Genomic DNA, 14,513 nt, shown 5'->3' with positions numbered 1-14,513 from the left:
AATATTTTGTCTGCTGTCTGAAATGTTGTTTTCCAGTAGTTTTTGAATGATTTTGTCCCAAAACATAACTTTTAAATAATCTTGTCATGGCAGAGAGGCATGTGCAGGGCGTGGGAGACAATAGTTCCCCAATTTTTTTTTCCAGATTTATCACTATTTTACTATCGTTAGCTTTACATATTAAAACTCAGAAGACACGTGTAGTTCACTGGTAGTTTTAGATAGTAAATAAAATGGCTGTATTTGCGTTGAAGTCTTCGCGAACCCTGGTTCCCATCACCACCCCTGAAGAAAATCCAAACCGGCAAGTTCCTCACAGTGAACTATTTCACATAATGCCACTCTGTAAGGCTTTGTTTACATCTTAAAGATTGAAGTATGTAGAAATTGTGAAAAATCGGTGGAGTTCCCCTTTAATTTAAACAGTGCATTGAAAATATAAGAGGAGAAAAAGACGGTACAAAACTCCAACATAAAAGAAGCATGCAGAGATATTTTTACTTTTAAAAACTTTTAAAAAGTTTGTTTATTTTAGATTTTAAATTATTTGTAGAAGTTAAACAATCCTGAAATCTGGGGTTGCTGCAGCCCCCTCAGCACCCCCACTTCCAGCATCCCTGCACACACACACATTTTCCATCTTCCATCCACTCAGCTGTCAGTTCATTAACTGTAGCTCAGAGTTAAAAATACAACACACATGAACACGTTCTGCCGTTCCATCTGTTGTGTTATGTGTGTGTGTGTGTGTGTGTGTGTGTGTGTGTGTGTGTGTGTGTGTGTGTGTGTGTGTGTAGGATGACTGATGGCTACTCGGGCAGTGATCTGACCTCTTTGGCTAAAGACGCTGCACTCGGACCCATAAGAGGTGAGATTTAAGTCCGAGTGAAACTTGGTATCATGGAGGGTCCCTGAGCTCGCTGAGTATTTTCTCTCCATGATAGATGGGGAGATATGATTTGAGTCCACAGCCAACAGCAGTCGGTGACTGATGGAGTAGAGCTCAGCGGAGTTGAGTCAAACACACAGTAAAGACATCATGCATACAGTCAAACGCGCAACGCCCCAGTCAGCTTTACTAGTCTTGTTGATTTTCTAAGTAGAATAAGTTAATATGTCCTCTGCTGAAGACAAACTTAAATATGGGAGTTTTCTGCATTTCTGAGTTTAACATATTGGAGAAAAAATAAACCAGAAAATTTCAAATGTGCCCAAACGGTAGCACACGCCACATTTTATGTTTTATGATTTTTCCAATATGCTAGGCTCAGCAAATAAACTGTCATACACTTCGCTGAACAAAACCTCGTATCTCCAAAATTGTAACTTTGCAGGAGAAGGAAAACACTTTTAATGTAAGTCAATGGAACCAGAATTTTTTCCAAGTCATTTTAGGTCTTTTTTTTTTTTTTTTTTTAGTCCATTCATCATAAAATTTATACACAATGTAAAGAACAACAGGCATTTTCAAATCGTCATAAACTAGAAAATGGCAAAAATGAAGATATAAGGTTTTGACCTGACAGCAGCGATTTTATTAATATATATATATATGTGTGTGTGTGTGTGTGTGTGTGTGTGTGTGTGTGTGTGTGTGTGTGTGTGTGTGTGTGTAAGCATGTTTTGGCATTGTCTGATGCCCTGTATTTCACATAAAGAGGTCACTAAAGTGTAAACAAAGCACAGTTTGACTTTTTAATATAAAAGGTTGTACAAAATGTACTAACCCCATAATATAACAACCAAATACTATGTGGTTCTTCATTGGAGGCAACTGTGTATTCAAAGGCATGTGTTCTCTGTAGAGGATGTGGAACTTCTTTTCACTTAGAAAATCAACTAAACATGTTATTGACCGGGTCAAGAGCCCCTCACAGCTCACCCCTGCTGCGGCTAGGACTGCCCGCCACTCCGGGCGAGTGTGCTCACTGCCCCCTTGCGTGTGTGTTCACTAGTGTCTATGTGGGTGTTTCACTGCACAGATGGGTAGTAACTTGTTTTTATTTTATTATTCACACTTTTGCAAGCAGCTGTGTGTCCATGTTCGGTTTTCAGCCAGTGTGTTTGAATAAAATGGACAGAAATGCAGGTCATGTTTTAGTGAGTTGGCGTGATGTTGCTGTGCAGTGGAAGTGATGTTGTTGTTGGTTTTCCTGAATAAATTCTGTGAGAAGATCTGATGGAAATGACCAAAATATGTATGAAGTAATGAAAAGGAACCAAACCACAAGTAATTGTAGGTGGCTCAGCCCCACTGGGCTACAGTATTGATATCATTTTAGACAGTGTGAAAGGAACAGAAAGACAGATCAGTAAACTCTGGATGCTCGAGAATACAGTTAAAATCTAAATACAAGTATAAAGTTATACCTGGAGTTTGTAGCTCCTTAAAGAGTGACTTTGTATCAGTCGACCTAAAGAAAAAAAAGCTGTGATTTCTGGTTTTTTGGTCTGTAATGAAACTGGAGCTGAAAGGGTTTTTCACCACAGAATAAAAGACGATGGCGAAGTAATAACAGGTTAACACTACAGTAGTGAAGTCCATCATCTTCTCGCCTTATTGTGTGTGTGTGTTTTATTTACATGAATTTGTTTGTTTTGTATTTTAAATCCGTCTTCCTGCGTGTCCGCAGAGCTGCGTCCGGAGCAAGTGAGGAACCTGGCTGCGAACGAGGTGAACTTTCCCTCTGCTTCGTCTGTTAAAGCCTTCGTGCTTTTCATTAAATTCAAAGAAACTGGTTTAGAAACGAAATTAAGGAGATGAGCAGAATATTTAGTGTTGATCTCTCTCTTCGTCTGTCTTTCACGGTTTCCTTCTCTCTCGCTTTTTTCATGCTTTCATCTATCCATCGATCTGTCTATCTGTCTTACTCTTTCTGCATCTATCTTTTTATCCGACTATCCCTCAATCCATTTCTCTTACTCTACTCACCTGTTTCTTTTCTGCTTTTCTTCCTTCCTTCTTGCCTGCCTTCCTTACATCCTGCCTTCCTTCCCTTTTTCCTTACTCTCTGCCTTCCTTCCTCCCTCCCTTCCCTCCCTCCTTCCTTCTTTCCTCCCTCCCCTCCTTCCTTCCTTCCTTACTCCTCATTACCTTCCTTCCTTCTTTCCTGCCTTCCTTCCTCCCTGCCTGCCTTCCTGCCCTGCCTGCCATCCTTCCTTTCTCTGTGCCTTTCTTTCTCCCTGGCTTCCTTTCTTCCTTCCTTACTTCCCTTCTTTTTTACTCTGTGCCTTCCTTCCTCCCTCCCTTCCCTCCCTCCTTCCTTCTTTCCTCCCTGCCCTCCTTCCTTCCTTCCTTCCTTCCTGGCTTCCTTTCTTCTTTCCTTCCTTTCTTCGTGCCCTCCGTCCTTCCTTCCTTCTTCCTGCCCTCTGTCCTTCCTTCTCCCATCCCTGCCTGCCTTCCTTCCTTTCTCTGTACCTTCCTTCCTGCCTTCCTTCTTTTCTTCCTAATTCCTTTACTCCTTGCCTGCCTTCCTTCCTTTCTCTGCACCTTCCTTCCTGCCTTCCTTCCTTTCTTCCTTCCTCCTTTACTCCCTGCCTGCCTTCCTTCCTTTCTCTGTACCTTCCTTCCTGCCTTCCTTCCTTTCTTCCTTCCTCCTTTACTCCCTGCCTGCCTTCCTTCCTTTCTCTGTACCTTCCTTCCTGCCTTCTTTCCTTTCTTCCTTCCTTCCTTCCTTACTCCCTACTTTCTTTTCTCCCTCCCTTCCTCTCCTCATCTCTTTCTCAGATGAGGAACATCCGATTCTCTGACTTTGTGGACTCTCTGAAGAAGATAAAGAAGAGCGTGAGTCCTCAGACTCTGGATCAGTACGTCCGCTGGAACCGAGAGTACGGAGACACGACCGCTGTATGACGCACACTTCCTCTGTGTGACCTCCGAACTGTGACCTGCTGGTCCTTAAACATGAATGAAGACTAATTTTGCTCTTGTGGAGGAGCTGACGTCTACCATGAGCTCCCCGGGAGGAGAACGGGCCCTTTTGGAGGAGAATTTATTCCGACTTAGAAAAGCACTGCATTTTTTACAGATTCTACTGCGGTACTGAAAGCGGTCTGGTGTGGATTTACTGAGTTTGAACTAGTGCAGTAGATTTAGATGAACCAGAACTGAACGGATGAACACATGAACCTCTTGATTCAGCGTCAGATAATCAGACGAGAACCTGCTTCAACCGAACTTTCACTTGTCTTGGAACCATTGCCCGAGAAGCTGTGGAAGTGGCTCAGTGGTGAGAGCTTCACTACTGGAACATGTTGGACTTGGAGGGGCTCTGGTTTGAGTCCCATTGTGGGGGACGCTGTATGTCCAAAAGGTGTAGACGCCTGCTCATCCAGCGCTGCTTCTGAAGTCTATAGAGAGTCCTTCAATGTACCCTTCTGGGAAGGCTTTATACGAGATGTTAGAACGTTGTTGTGAGGATTTGATTGAATTTGGCCACAAGACTTTGTGAGGTCAGTTACTGGTGTTGGATAGTCAGTTCTGGATCACTCCACTGCAGCTCATCCCAAAGGTATTGGGTGGAGCTCCGTCACTCCAGAGAACGTTCTCAGTCTGTTAGTGTAGTAATTGATTGCTTTTGTCAGCAAAGATGGTAGCATTCGGACATACCGTATATTTTATATCAGGATAATTTTACTGTTGTAAAATAGATCATCACCAACTGGCCAACCCATGCTCTGTTTCATAGCAACTGTTGCTAGGTTGGACAAGCTTTATGTAACATTGATAAAAAATCTCATTCAGTCTTAATGAGAAATTGTTCAAATACAAGGAGATTCCTTCAAAAGAGGCCCCAGATATTCTGCTGTATCTCCCCTGAGGATGAAGCAGTCTACGCTACCCACCTTCATGTATGTGTAATCGATTACATAACATGCGATGCTGGACGTGATCTCCGTTTTTTGCCAGACACTTTTTTCGACACTCCATGTTCCTGAATCTATCGGCAAGCATTAAAGAGGTTAAGCGTCACGGTGGCTGTCCGGCGCCTACCATAACATCCCAACGCAGGGGCATCCTGGCTTGGTCGAAGCTCCATGGGAGCACATTGCACCTTGTTTTTGTTCAGATTACTTCATCCTAGCGAGAGCTACTACAGAGTATCAGGGGCCTCTTTCGAGTGAATCTCCCTGTGTTTTTGCCTAAAATACCTACATTTAAATAAATAATATTTATTTGGAGAAATCATGTAGTTTTTTGTGTATAATCAACCTACACATAGCCTATGCTCTAAGGTGAAAAGGTACAAACACTTATGACCTATATATTGGATAGCTGATGATCATTTGGATCGGAAAAATTAAGGCCATCTCTGCCCTCTAACAAAACCCCCAAAATCACAAAGCTCTTCAGAAAAATGAGTGGAATAAAAAATATAAATAAATCTTCTTGTGAACGAGTGAACGAGTGAGTGATAAGCTGAGCTATAGTCTCGATGAAAGACCAGTAAATGAGGGATTCTTGGAAAAGAGTGAGACGTGTACAGATCTCGGTGTCAAATGTTCATCCTTTTCATTCTGCAGTGCTGAATTAATAATGTTACGTCCTATATTGTAAATACAAGAAGGAAAACTGGCGAATGTCCTGGCTGCAGCATTAACTTGGCCAGCGAGCAGCATTAAAAGAGCAGAAGCTGGTGAACCTTCAGCTTCAGATGTTTATCCTTAAAAAAATGAAGAGAACATGGAAAAACTCCAACAGTGTGGCCTTTCAGTACAGAATCCGTATCGTTTGATATCGCTGTTCTAGTTTCTAATTACATTAAATGGAGCTTATGAATGTCCATTAAACATTATGAATGTCCTTTAAAGCCTGTCCAACTTTGCAACACTTGCTACTAAAGATTGCACCGCATGGACGGGTCAGTTCCTCATCAGGTTGAATGGGTTTTTTGCCTTTAAGCTATGGTAAAAATAAACTTCTAGAGCCAGAACAGGGCAACCGGATCAAGGCGGTGATCTTTGTCACAAAACCTGACGCTGGTTCAGCACGACTGCTCATCTCACGCCGTGGATGCCTGCATAAGTTCTTGTGGAAAACCAAGTTCATTTCTTCAGCTCAACTCAGGACGACCAGTATAAGCCAAGGCCCCTCCTCAGCCAGCAGCTCCAGCTTCAGCAGCAGCCTGTTTGAATGCTACCACTAGTCGTCCAATTCAGCACTTGATGGGAGATTCGGGCGTTTGTGCCTTTGCTTTAATGTGGCATAGATAAATTCTTCCTGTAAATATCAAGCTGTTAACAATTCATCCCTGTTTGATTTCTACTTATTGTAGGAGGTGAATGTGTCCCATATGTGAATGTGTTGCCTTTTTACTTGAATGCACTTGTGTCTATACAGATTATTCATTTAAAGGACTGCTTGGCTTCATAAATCTATTATTGTCTGTTATGACTCATGATTAGGTTACTTCCGCTATTCTCTTTAAAAAGTCTCTTTCTTGCAGATAAAAAAAAGCAATATACATTTTATACCTGTAATATATAGCAGTTGTCTGTGGGACCGATTATGGCAGGTTTTGTAATATCTCACACGTCAGTGTTGTAAAACCAATCCTAATCTGGATCTACTGGTAATTTTCAGGTGTTTTTTGTTGTGCATAAAGCCAAATCGCTAAATCCCAGCTGATTTATGACCACTAGGGGGAGGCAAGTACAATACATTTACATGCTGTTATCTGCATTACTGAAATGGATAACACAATAATGAAGAAGACAGAAAACTGAGCCACCTCCCACCCCCAAGATTATATCTATGCATTTTAGGTGCTTTATTTTGTGTGCTGTGTTGCTTTAAGCACTGATTTGATTGGTATATATGGCAAGTATGGTGCTGTAATAAAGACACTGCTCATTGGTTCGTTTTGTAGCTGTGATTTCTATATAGAGTGTGGTTAATGGTGGGGTATAAGCTTCCATTACCTATTGTATTAGTATTAGTATTAATGATACTACCACCTATAAAAATGGGCAAAAGTACATTAGCATGGCTAAAAACAGTAGTAGCATCCAGCTTAAAGCCTGAATTTTGTCCATGTTCTTGTCCATTTTTATAGATAACACTGTATGGCTCACTGTCAGAAACCACAGAAGCAAGTCTGAGTGCTTGACTTGAGACAACTGTGTGACGGTTTGATGCTAATTGTGAGATGCAAAATTACAGAAGCAACCTCTGGACACCAAATACATAAACCTATAGAACTGGGATTGCACATAGTTAAAGAACACGCCTCTTCTTTTCTAGGAAAACATTAAAAAAAAAAACACACACAATGGTGTAACTGCGTATTGCACTTTAATTCCATCCAGAGCATCCAATGTAGCAGCCTCTACGCCTTCAAACACACACACACACACAGCCTGACCTGAGCCTGCAATCGCTGACCTGAGATCTTCCATACAGACCCATATGACACACATACATATCCACATACTTAGGTGTATTTATACACACACACACACTAATATATATATATATATATATATATATATATATATATATATATATATATATATATATATATATATATATATTTATATAAAATACGTGTGTTTGTGTGAGATATTGCATATGCATATTGATAATTAGTGTGTTTTGCTGCACCATATAAACAGAATAAATGCAAATAAATAAAGTAAAACTAAATAAACTCAATAGGCTCTCGTTGATGCCCACAGCCATCACATGAACATTTGATTTAACATGTGTACTGATTAGGGCTGAAATATTAATAGTTTTTATATTGAAATCAATTGCGCACACAAACACACACACACACACACACACACACACACATCATCTAAGCCGCTTCTCCTTCTGGGTTGCAGGGGGTGCTGGAGCCTAACCCAGCTGTCATTGGGCGAAAGGCAGGATACACCCTGGACAGGTCGCAAGTCCATCGCAGGGCAGACAGACAGACAGACACAATCACTCACTCATTGAAATCAATCGCAATTTTTTAAATTATAGCCTACAGTCTTAAAAATTCTTTAAAAAGATGCTTCTTTATTAAAGACAGCCATTCTATACAGAACCAAGAACACCCAACAACCCATTTGCATGCTTAAAAAGTTATCTGCATGGTGAAATGGTTCTTAAGACTGATGGAGAATGTGTTGTATAGGGTTCCAGATAGAATCAAAAAGGGTTCTACTATTGTGATGTTGGACATTGGAACAATAGAACATTTTGGTGCTATATAAAACCTTTTCAAACAGTTGCTATATAGAATCACATACAGCACATTCTCCATCAATCCGCAGAACCATTTTAAGCATGCAAATGGACTGTTGAGTGTTTATGGTTCTATATAGAACCATTGTCTTGGCCAAAGAACCCTTGAAGAACCATCATTTTTAAGTGTGTGCATTAGCAAAAAGGTTGTTTTGAGTTTTCAGAGGGGAAACTGAACCGGATAAGAGTCTGAAATGCCTGCAGATGAGGTAGACCAATCAGACGCAACCAAATCGTTTACTGGCCGTTGGACACACTACGTTCAGGGGTCGAGCCTCAAGCCAAAAAAGGTGGATATTCTGGTCTTCCTGGCCAAAATAAATCAGGCCGGACTCATTTGAACTGCAATATTAGTAAAAGGAAAATTGCAGTCAGATATTTTCCCCAAATCATTCAGCTCTAGTGACCAAACCAGACTGACACCTGCAATAAACAGCAGGTTTCCTCGCGGAGAGGTTGGGAAATATTTACTTTCTGAATTAATATGTTTTGTATTCATTCTGCTGTTAGTGTTTTCACTCTAATTCTTTCACGTGCCTAAAACTTTCGCACAGTGCTGTATGTGCATGCATCGTTACTCATATACATACATTCACTTACACACATGGATGAGCGCTCACAGACAGACAGACGGACTCTGTAACAGTTGAGAAGCTGGATACGGGTGGCATATAAGAGGCAGTAAGAGGCAGCGCGTGTGACTGGTGCTGAGATTATGAGTCTAGAAAGGCTTCAGTGGTCCAGGATGCGCAGGTTTCCGGAGACAATCTTGTTCTCCAGCATCGCTCCGGCCGGAATGTCGATCCGATCTCCGTGATTAGCGATGATTATGACCGTGCCCTGGAACATCAAGAAAAGGTTAGAAAATAAATAAATAAATAAGAACATTTGCCTCTGCGTCTGTTTAACGTTTCACTTCTCTATTATTCGCCAATATTGGTCCAAGTATTATGTAATTCACAGAATCTACACCATCTGCAAATTAAAAGTAAAAAAATGTATGTTAATTAAAGAAATTGTATATGTAAATACATGATTAGCTGCATCCAAGCACACATTTAAACACCCATAGTGTTGCGTCTCTTGCAAGTGTCATGTAAATCATGTAAATGATTCTGCGCTCTCGAATATATTTAAGCGATTTACTGTGTGAATTTGCAAATTCCTTTGGGATTAATAATTAATACATGCATCTATCCATTCACACACGGGCCAACAAGCTAAAATGTTGGTTCTAATATATTAACTTTAATCAGGTGTGCTATTTGTTTATCAAAATGAAAGTATCAGTATATGAAAATACACAGTATCTGTACCCAGTGTCACCTACCTATCCATCCATCTGTCTATCCTTCCATCCACCCAGCCACACAGGACAGGGTGATTCAAAAAATCAGATTTCAAAATGATTTCACTTGAAAATCACTAGAGAACAGTGCAGTAAACTATAAATGGTTTAAGTCAGCATAAAGTTTGTGACTTTAAAAGAGCTCAGCATGAACCTCCTCCAACTGGACGGACAACTTCAGCGTGATGGTCACGTCGGGTGACACTGCACTCGCGGCTCTGAAGATCATCCAGAGAACCAACGCTGAACACTCGGAGTTGTTGGAGCTTCACTGTCCACGGAAATCATGTTGCACAGTTGTGATAGAATCACTGTTATTGAAGTGGGGAACGCAGAACGCTTCCTGCTCAGGGGTCTCCATCTCCTCGCAGACTGAAGGGGGCCCTCTTCAGGTGACGGTCAGAAACTCTATGACCTCTTCCAATTGGTATGTGATTGGTTCCTAGGCGCCTCACGATTGTAAAGGTATGGCGCTTTGAAATCGGACGAATGTTTTTGAATCACCCTGTATTCATCCCTCCTTCCCTCCCACCATCCATCGATCCCTCCCCTGTCTGTCCATCTGTCTATCCATCCACCCAGCCACACAGTCTTCATCCCTACCTCCATCCATCCATCCCGCCCTCTCTCCTGTTGTTTACCTTCAAAGCAACTTGCTTTCCGAAAGTGACGTCTCCAGACACGGTGAGGTGATCCAGCTCCAGCATGTCTGGAATACTCTCAAACCTCCGCAAGAAATCCTGCACCTGCAACATACAACATTACATAAATGAGCTCCACTTTACAGCTTTAACTTAAAACTTTAAAAACTCCAGCAGCACTGCTGTGTCTGAGCCACTTGTACCAGCACAACGCACACTTGCACAACACCTGCTCGACTGGATAGTGTTTCAATAGGGACAGTGCCTACAGTGACCTCTGTAGTAAAAGGGCCACTGAACTGTCAGATGGCTGACAAGCATCTTGAAAAGTCATGAACCAAACTTGGCTAATACTTCACATACTGCTGCAGATTCTGACTCGTTTAAACATTTTACATTTGGACTAATCTCATTGTGTACACAGGTAAAACGATCCAGTTTATGGTCAGCAGAGTAAGAGCTAGGAGGGTGCCAACAACACGCACGCCTATTCAAGTTCTGAGTAATATTAAATTTCTTTAAACTGTCAAAGAAAACATGCTCATCTCTTAGAAAAAGAAACACGCCAAGCCAGGTATCCCTAAACTTTTGACCTGCAGCGCATGCACAAACCAGTGCTGAACATGCTCTTTTCTAGACTCCATGAAAGCTGTCTGATTGGTCAAGCATTCAGCTGGTTACCTTGGTGAATGAACTGCCCAGTTTGACGTGGGGCGTGGTGGGGAACTCTCTCTTCTCGCTCATGGTCAGAGAGCCCGCCTCCAGGCTATACAGGTTGGACATGACCAGTAGGAGGTCGGAGGTGGTCTTCACGGGAAGAAAGCGGCTACGGGGGACATTGATGCCCAGCGCGTTGTCGAAGCACTTGATGGCGGCGCCCACAGCCGTCTCCAGCTGGATCACATTCAGTCCACCATCTAGTGTCTGGAGAGAGAAATACACGTCTCACACTTCCACATTAGACAGTTAATTATGTTACAGACTTATAGATAAAAATCCCAGCAGCTAGAAGGAAACACTTTAGCAACACCCTAGCAACCATCTCCAATATCACCGCAACTGTCTAGTAACACCCTACCAACCACCTGGGATAACATAAAAACCACCAAGCAACATCCTTGCAACCAACCTGGGATACCTTAGTAAGCATCTAGCAATACCCTAGCAACACTCTAGAACCCATCTGGAATACTAGCAGGAAGGAAGCAACTGTTTATTGCAACATCTTAGCAACTACCTGGGATACCATAGCAACCACATAACCACTTAGCAAGATCTCAGCAATCATCTGGGATATCATAGTAACTGGTTTGCAAACCCTAGTAACCACCTAACATACCATAATAGTGTGTTCAGACCACCATCTAGTGTCTGAGGAGAAAACATGCACGTCACACTATTCCACAGTTAATTATTTTATAGACTTACAGTTAAAAATCCCAGCACCTAGAAGGCAACACTTTAGCAACCAACTAGAACCACACAGAAACCATCTAGCAACACCTTACCAACCATCTGGGACACCATAACAACTACCCAGCAACATCCTTGCAACCAAGCTGGGATACCTTAGCAACTATCTAGCAATACCCTTGAGGAATTCCATAGGAAATACCTAGCAACACCCCAGCACCCGTCTAGAATACCATAGCAGGAAGGAAGCAACTGTCTAGCAACACCTTAGCAACTATCTGGGACACCACAGCAACCACCACTTAGCAATAATAACGTTTGCACATTTGTGTGTGGTGTACTGCCTCTTCACCTTTGGATTGACGATGATCTCCATGTCCAGGGTGTTTTGCTCATGCAGTCTCTTTATGGCCGGCAGGCTGATCCACAGGTTGTTGGTGTTGAATATTTTGAACTTTGTGACGGATTTGAACTCGTCGACGTGCGCTTTCGGCACTTGTGCGATCTCCAGCAACCTTAGTTTATTGTCATACTGGATCAGAGTCCCACCCTGAAACACATACAGCCCTCCCATTAAAGAATTACTGCAGTCAAAGTAACCACGACTACAAATACCACTGAATAAATAAGCAGTGATGCATCTAAACAAAACCTAACACAATGAAATCTTTTTGTACAGGGTTAAACATTTATTTATTTAGCCTTTTATTATTTACCTTTTACAATGAAACATAATTGAGGTGAACTGAGAGAAAAACAAGGCCATAACTGAAATGGTAAGACCTTTTAAAAGTTACTGAAGGTCGAGAATCAATGTGACCGCATCTTTTTAGCCATTTCTGTTTGTTATTACCACCCAAAAAAACTGTGAAGAGTTACAGTCTAACACTTTGATGCACTAAATATTAAAAAAATTGCTATTGCCTCTGTGGCCAGAAACCCAAAGTCTAATTCTTGGTCACGAACATTAATTAGTTATGTAATTAATGTAAGTAATGCACAAAATCAAATGTTTTTTCTACGTTCTGAATTGTACATTTGAGGTAGGACAGAACACATCAGCTTGGTTTTTGCCAAGTAAACACTTCTTCAGGTTCCTCTATATTGTTCCATATAATACCATTCACACATCGTTAATATTACCTGGGGCTGTTTCTACTGCTCGTTTCAGAGAAGGTAAAAGGCGTCTCTACATCTTCACAGTCTTTACAAAATCTTTACTGACGCAGGAACTCGTAGTCAGTAAAAATCACTGAAATGGCAGATTCAGACAAGACTAAAATCACTTCCACCAGTAAAAATGACACTACATTACCTCCTCGTGAAAACTAATACTGTCCAAATAGGCCAGTCATTCTGAGGCAGATTCAAATCACTGGTCATGAGATCCTCTACAGTGTTTCCATGGTTCAGATGATGTTTTTCTAATAGGAACAAACGTTTTTAATCCATCTTTAACAGGCTGTGATCTATTAGTTTATCTAAAAATCACGTTTGTAGTCTGACGCAAGTATTAGCCAAGTGTTAGTGTTGGGTGTTTTCATGCATTCACTGAAGGCAGCATTTATACTAGACTACATTGTGATGCTTACAGACCCAAATCAGATGATCTGATCCTGGGAACAACAGGTGCTCTCTATTAATGCTGGACTTATGACGGGCTGCTTTTACCTCGGAGACAATAGAACTTAATAAACATTAACAGCCCCCTCCTGCTCCTCCTCTTCCTCCTGCTTCTTCTCCTCCTCTTCATCCTTCTCCACTTTCCCGGACCCCTGTCCTCCACCCTCCTTCTTTTCCAACTCCAGTTCCTATCACCCCATTTCTTCCCCTCCCCATCCTCTTGGTCCCCCTTGTCCTTGGACTCCTCGTCCCCTTTCTCCTGCTCTTCCTCCTCCCCGCCCCTCCTCCTTGTCCTCCTGTTTCCCCCTGCTCTTCCTCCTCCTATTGCTTCTCTCCACTCTTCCTCCTCTCTTCCTCTCCTCCTCCAGCTCCTCCTCCTCACCTTGACGTCAGCCCGTGTTTTGTCTGTGACCTCCATGACGAATTCGCAGCGTTTGTCAGCTGGTTGGCTCATCAGGTGGTTGAGGATGTGCAGGTCCACCGTAGCGCCCAGGTTATCGATGTTGGAGACGAAGATGTACTCTTTCCCCTCAGAGAGGAGCTTGTCCAGCAGCCCTGAGTTACAGAAGCTGGTGTATATGTCTCCATGACCAGGAGGATACCATGCCTCACCGTTCTCACCTATCAGACCCATATTGGTCGCCACAGGCAGCAGAGACTCTTTATTTATCCTGGGGTACCTGCACACACACAGAGAGAGAGAGAGAGAGAGAGAGAGAGAGAGAGAGAGAGAGAGAGAGAGAGAGAGAGAGAGAGAGAGAGAGAACACATCATAGTTACATACCAAGAAAGAAAAGAACAGATTACAGAGAGAGAAAAACAAGAAAAAAGGAAGGGCAAGAAAGGGAGGACAAAAAGAAATGAGATCAGACAGAAAAAAAAAGAGTGAAAGAAAAGAACAACAAAGTAGAGAAAAGAAGAAGGAAGCAAGACATTATAGTGGTTAAAAAAAGAAAGAAATGAAAGAGAAAGAGGATCCACAGATTTCCACAAGAGGCAGTAAACAGATAAAAATGCAGACTGGAGACTAAAGTGGGTCAGAAAGACTTCAGCGTAACAGAGCTGTAAAGCTAACACTGTACTGAGTTCCTCTGACTCACGGGGGGGGGGGGGGGGGGGGGGTTACACTGAGAGAAAGAAGGAGGGAGGAGAAAAGATGAATGACTGCTTTACAGGACTAAAAAGGTCCACAACAACAGCAGAGCAGAGTGGATGAAGGTGGGATTAAAGGATGGGGGGTGGGGGGGCAGGTCCT

The 14,513-nt window shown here is 42.1% G+C and overlaps 2 protein-coding genes across 6 annotated transcripts in view; one reads left to right on the top strand and one right to left on the bottom strand.

Moving 5' to 3' along the window:
- spast (spastin) overlaps window positions 1-6,858 on the top strand; it is a 35,495-nt gene extending 28,637 nt beyond the window's left edge. The window contains exons 15-17 of one of the 2 annotated variants that reach the window (XM_017716501.2): window positions 798-868; window positions 2,634-2,674; window positions 3,728-6,858. In XM_017716501.2, coding sequence (XP_017571990.1) covers window positions 798-868; window positions 2,634-2,674; window positions 3,728-3,853 — 238 coding nt within the window. In that variant the 3' untranslated portion in view covers window positions 3,854-6,858. The remainder of the gene's footprint in view (window positions 1-797; window positions 869-2,633; window positions 2,675-3,727) is intronic. The other variant, XM_037543619.1, reaches the window with a different exon arrangement.
- Window positions 6,859-8,046: 1,188 nt separating this feature from the next.
- The window catches only part of ugp2a (UDP-glucose pyrophosphorylase 2a), a 41,950-nt gene continuing 35,483 nt past the window's right edge, over window positions 8,047-14,513 (bottom strand). For all 4 annotated transcript variants that reach the window (XM_017716505.2, XM_037543753.1, XM_017716502.2 and 1 more), the window contains exons 6-10: window positions 13,641-13,938; window positions 11,988-12,185; window positions 10,904-11,146; window positions 10,223-10,327; window positions 8,047-9,073 (exon numbers count right to left, since the gene is read on the bottom strand). In XM_017716505.2, the coding sequence (XP_017571994.1) occupies window positions 8,966-9,073; window positions 10,223-10,327; window positions 10,904-11,146; window positions 11,988-12,185; window positions 13,641-13,938 (952 nt within the window). In that variant the 3' untranslated portion in view covers window positions 8,047-8,965. The remainder of the gene's footprint in view (window positions 9,074-10,222; window positions 10,328-10,903; window positions 11,147-11,987; window positions 12,186-13,640; window positions 13,939-14,513) is intronic.

This window comes from Pygocentrus nattereri, chromosome 12 (assembly GCF_015220715.1).
Source record: "Pygocentrus nattereri isolate fPygNat1 chromosome 12, fPygNat1.pri, whole genome shotgun sequence".
Lineage (NCBI taxonomy): Eukaryota > Metazoa > Chordata > Actinopteri > Characiformes > Serrasalmidae > Pygocentrus > Pygocentrus nattereri.
Note: the sequence above shows the minus strand (reverse complement) of the source record. Positions and strands in the feature narration are given on the sequence as shown.